Here is a 5,309-nt window from a genome sequence, read left to right as displayed (position 1 = left end):
AAGCTCTGATGGGAGGAGACGGGAAGAAGGTAATTGAACTCTGTAAACAAATTCCAGAAGGCCCATTACACATACTAACCATACACAATGACACTGTCCTACATATGGCTATTTACTCCAAACAAAAACAGTTAGTGCGTGATTTACTTGAAGAATTGCACAATAGAGATATCCAAAACATGACTTTACAAAATGATATCGGAAACACAGTACTCCACGAGGCGGCCACTTCTAACAGAATAGTCCTAGCCGCGAAGGAAATGTTACAGAAAGCACCGAAGCTGTTGAGTATGCACAACAGGCGGGGAGAGACTGCTCTCTTCCGTGCAGCACGCTATGGAAAGTTGGAAATGTTCAAGTTTCTTGACGGTGAAGTGAAGAGAATCTTTGGAAGTGAAGGAGAAGAAGAAGTTGAAGAAGAAGGACGCAAAGTGTTTTATGAAAGGGACGATAAAACCACCATACTTCACATTTCCATCCTCACTGAGCACTTTGGTAAGTACTCATCAGGGAATTGCTTCAGCATCAGAAATTCTTTGGTTGTCTGACGGTTTTCTTTGCTTGTTTTGCTGTTTTTTTTTTTTTTCCTTTTTGCTTTTGTTCTGTTATTGAAATGTAATGTGAAGCAGATTTGGCACTTCTAATTGCAATAGAGCACGGATATTTAGTTGGCGTAAAAGATGGAGATGGGATGACTGCTCTTCAACTTCTCGCATGCAACCCATCAGCATTTGAAGATGGAAGTAAACAAAGATGCCTCAAGCGACTCATCCGCTCTTGTATGATACTTCCCCTTCAATTTTAGCTTCATTGGTATGAGCTCTATTAATTTAATTCCTTAGACTTGCTGATGAAACCAACTAAACTTAACCTCGTTGATTTGACCTACTAGGGAACAAATAAACCATTATACACGTCGAAAGAGGCAATATGATACTTCTCTTAGTTATTCACTTGTTTATTCAATTGTATTTTATGAAATCATCAGTTAACCCATGTTGCCATTGATCCATCTAAAATTGCCTATAATAACCGATAAACATTAGGCTCAATTCACCTTTATTTCTGGCCATTTGGCTAATCTACATTGCATTTTGTCATTTTAAATCTCTAGTAAGTTATTCCGGCCTAAAAATCCCGAGTTCTTTCAGGTGTCTCAATTGAAACCGAGGATAATCCTGCGAGGGAAGAAGGTAAAGTGCCTTAAGAAAATCTTAGAACCTTCTCTCTCTCTCTCTCTCTCTCTCTCTCTCTCTCTCTCTCTCTAGTACTTGGAATAAGCAACACTTAGTTACTGATGTAGAACAAGTAGCTCTATAATTCATGGAACAGTTGGATCAGCGGAGGTCAAATTAGGGGCAAAAAAGTACTTTTTTGGAGAAGTTCAAAATCCCTTCGAACTTGGTAGTCTGATTGAAAACGACATTTTAAACGTTCCATGAATTCTTCAGTTACTTGTTCTACGTCAATTACAACATTTTGAAGCTGAACAGCTAGTGCCTAGTGCACATAATTGAAATTTAATTTTCCTAACAGCTCTATCACTCAACTAATAGTTGCTTTTGTATCTTGAAAAGTTGAATCGTGTTGTAAAGTACCTTTATGGGAAGCGATTAAGAGGAAAAAAACGCAATATGAATCAGCTTTGAAGCTTGCCAAGTTCTTAATAGCAAGAGACATTTCATGGGAAGCTACTGAATCTGCGATAGACCAGAGTAAGCCCAAGACCCATAAATATGTCAGAATAACAAGAGACACTTCATGGGAAGGGGGAAGACAAAAGGCCCATGCAGGTCAAACTAGAACTATAGAGACCGCAGAAACACCACTATTTTTGGCAGCTAAGTACGGCATTATAGAGATTGTCAAAGAGATACTCGACACGTATCCTCAAGCAATTGAGCACATTGATGATCATGGGCGTAACATATTACATGTAGCCATCAAATACCGCCAAATACATGTTTTTGATTATGTGGTGAAGATGGAAATTCCTATGACGAGGCTTATAAGAAAGATTGACAACAATGGGAACTCTATTCTACACATGGTTGGGATAAAAGCAGATGATTTCATCCGGGATGATATGCCAAGTCCTGCTTTGCAATTGCAAGAGGACTTGCTCTTGTTTGAGGTGAAATTTTTCTTATTGACGTTTCATTCTTAATGTGCAAATACAACAAACACACCCATTCCTTGTAAAGTAATGCTATATAAACAACAACAACTAAAAATTTACTGAAAATCAATACCGAATGATATGAAAAGTTTTGATAAATCATAATCGTTAGACGGTGAAATTTAACTATGCCGTATAAATCAAAACAAAGATGACTTCAAGCAGTTCGATCATATAACAAGTCTTTGATTCAACGGCTTGAAACTTGAAGAATGCCAATGCTTAATAAGGAAGGACAATGTCATTCTTACATAATTTTTATACAGAATTCTTGAATAGAATGATATAATAGTGGTGATTTTGAAAATTTAAGCCACATTTGAATTTGTTTTTTCTGTTTATATAGCATTACTCGTTAGAATTTTAACATTTACTGTAACTAAAAATAATGTTCTTTTTTTTTTTTTTATGATTTGTCGTATCTTGCAGAGAATAGAGAAAATCTCCATGGCCCATTTCACTAAGCACTTCAACAACAAAGGGCAGACTGCTGAGAAGCTCTTTGCAGCTAACAATGCTCCACTTCAAACAGATGCCAAAGAATGGCTCAAGCGAACCTCTGAAAATTGTTCCATTGTCGCAGTGTTGATTGCCACTGTTGCCTTTGCTGCAGCCTACACTGTGCCGGGGGGTCCAAATCAAACCACTGGCTATCCACTTCTCCTCAGCCACCCTTTCTTTGTGATTTTCACTTTGACAGATGTGCTTTCGCTTACATTCGCTTTGACATCAGTCATCACATTCCTCTCTATCCTCACATCCTCTTTTCGGCTAAAAGACTTCAAGCATTCTCTTCCTCAAAGACTCATGATAGGAGTTACATTGTTGATTTTTTCCGTGTCAATGATGATGTTTGCATTTGCGGCGACAGTAATCCTAATGATTAGCAATAAGCAACAGTGGGAGAGAATTGCCTTGTACTCTGTGGCGTTCTTCCCGGTCACCATATTTGCCATTTCCTACTTGCCTTTGTACTTATCACTCATGAAAACTTTTGAGTATACGTTGAAGAAAATCATGGATATTTTCCCTCGGTTCCAGATCTGTAAATCCCAAACCAAAATTGCCTCCAGCCACAGTCAATATCAAGCCACTAGCTCTGCCAGTTCCACAAGACCACATGCAATTCAAACCACGCGTTATCCCGTTTGAAAGGATCAATGCTAATCTCATGCAGACCCCGTTGCGTCCAATTACTTGGAGCAATCGTATTGTTAGAGGCAAAAATTATTGTGTTCAAGCTTACTTTGGCGGATTTGACCCCAAAGGCTCATTGTCCTTGTTTTCTACATGTTTCCCTGCATCATAATCTAAGTTTAGTTTTTATTGTTATATTATATTGTATTTATATTTGTTTGTGTGTGTTTCAAAACAACTAGCTCAAGCCTTTGTATCTCTTCCTGTCCCGCACTGACTGTTTATATGTATTTGTCTCTGTTTCTATCATACATACAAAAAAAATTTCCAATATTTTTACTACAAATTTCATGTTTCTATACAATCTATCTTGGTCTCTGTGAAAAGGTTGATACACTATGCTATATATGCTGTGAAGTGCACAAAAAGCACTGCTATTCTGTTCAGTCACAAAGCTCGTAATTCTATTGAAGCTCTTTAAACTTGGTTGCCATGTGAACATAATTTGGGACTAAAAGTTAATTCATTCCTTGCTTCAAAACACAATTAACCAATTGAAATTCTGCAACAAATCAGAAACCTTTTTCTCCCCTTCTGTTGGATGATCAAAGTAGGCATGTCTCTGTTGTTGTAGCACGATGATCCATTGTATGCATCATACTATTTAAGTCAACAAATGGGATTTGTACGGGAAAGAAATAAACCTTCTCGTATAATCCTATTGATCAAGTCTGCGCTCCTCTGTATGTCGTCGCTTTATCACCTGAAAACACAAACGTGAGCTAGCCGGCGGATGTGTGCCGGAAACCTCTCCGATGCCTAAGTCTGTAAGCTTGACCACTAGACAAAAGCTCTGTGTATTCAGAATGCAAAGTTGTGTGTTACCTCTCCAAAGGTGATGTTTGTGAGCTTTTATAGGTTTCGTGTGGCACAATCCTAGTAGGACTTCTACTCCTCCATGCGGAGTCCTCCTAGGATTCATACTCCTGAAAAATAATACTTATCCTTCAACACCCCCCTCACTGCTTAAACCAAGTGAGATAGTTTTTACCATGGCCGAACTCCAATATGACCGAAGTAATCATGGTTATGCTGAGCCGCAGAGTAGGCCGAACTATCCTTAGTTCGGTTCTTCCTTTCGCTACACCTTATCTCGATTCTCTCATGTACAAACCTTGGTGTGATCAGACCGAGCTACCGAATAGTAAGGTTCTGACCGTTCTAACCAAGATACGCCATGACCGGGCTAACTCTGAGACCGGACTAACCTCAAAGTGTCTTTAGACCAGACTAACTTCAAGTCTCCTCCGGGCCGGACTAGCTTTGGGGCTCTTGGACCGGACTAACTTTACAGCCTTTTTACTCAGCCCTTTGTATTACGGCCCATGATGGCCCATTACCCAGCTCGGCCCAATTTTCATATAAATTACCGTCTCAATTGCCCCTTAATTCCATCTGCATAGCGTGATAGGGATTACCTGTTTTATCAGCCGAGCTTAAAGTTTTAAGCCTTTCCAGCCGAGCTAAAAACCCTTTAGTCTTTCCAGCCGAGCTAAAAACCCTTTAGCCTATCCAACCGAGCTAAATTCATGCCGGGCTCTAGCTGTCCGGTCAAAACGTCTCTTCAATCACAGTAACTGAATCGCTTCTCCTTCCCAGGACACGTGGCACGCCCTTACTGGCCTATCGCAGCTGTCACGCCGCCCTCGTACTTCATACAATTTGAACAGTTCCCGCATTTTGCCCCTTCTCTTTCCACAAAACAACCCTTGGCTAGAGAATCACTTACGCCATTCATTCTTCAACTTCTCTCTCTGAACCTCCATTGCTTCTTCAACCTCTGAGCTCGTGTTGTCCATTGCTGCTGCTCTCATCTCCAATTCTTGCCTCTTCACCTGGTAAGCACTACACCTTTATCTTGCTTTCCTTGTTTTCGTACTTTGTTTTGAGTGTTTTTGCAAAACACTTTTTCTTGCTCTATCATGCGTTTTTT

General features: G+C 39.7%; 1 protein-coding gene across 1 annotated transcript; it reads left to right on the top strand.

Moving 5' to 3' along the window:
* On the top strand, positions 1 to 3,640 carry LOC114266488 (uncharacterized). Its single transcript, XM_028207397.2, has 5 exons — positions 1 to 495; positions 630 to 779; positions 1,152 to 1,193; positions 1,578 to 2,134; positions 2,609 to 3,640. The coding sequence occupies exons 1-5, from the start codon at positions 9 to 11 to the stop codon at positions 3,329 to 3,331; spliced, it is 1,959 nt and encodes a 652-aa protein (XP_028063198.2). The 5' UTR covers positions 1 to 8; the 3' UTR covers positions 3,332 to 3,640.
* Positions 3,641 to 5,309: the final 1,669 nt, after the last annotated feature.

This window comes from Camellia sinensis, chromosome 9, assembly GCF_055761805.1.
Source record: "Camellia sinensis isolate YWXY chromosome 9, ASM5576180v1, whole genome shotgun sequence".
Lineage (NCBI taxonomy): Eukaryota > Viridiplantae > Streptophyta > Magnoliopsida > Ericales > Theaceae > Camellia > Camellia sinensis.
The sequence above is the reverse complement of the archived record's forward strand: the minus strand, read 5'-3'. Positions and strand labels throughout refer to the sequence as shown.

What these genes read in the sequence shown, in the direction of transcription:
- LOC114266488 (XM_028207397.2), top strand. Translation starts at nt 9, where the DNA reads ATGGGAGGAGACGGGAAGAAGGTAATTGAACTCTGTAAACAAATTCCA. An exon ending in TAATCCTGCGAGGGAAGAAG is followed by an intron (nt 1,194 to 1,577) that starts GTAAAGTGCCTT and finishes TATCTTGAAAAG; the next exon opens with TTGAATCGTGTTGTAAAGTA. An exon ending in AGGACTTGCTCTTGTTTGAG is followed by an intron (nt 2,135 to 2,608) that starts GTGAAATTTTTC and finishes CGTATCTTGCAG; the next exon opens with AGAATAGAGAAAATCTCCAT.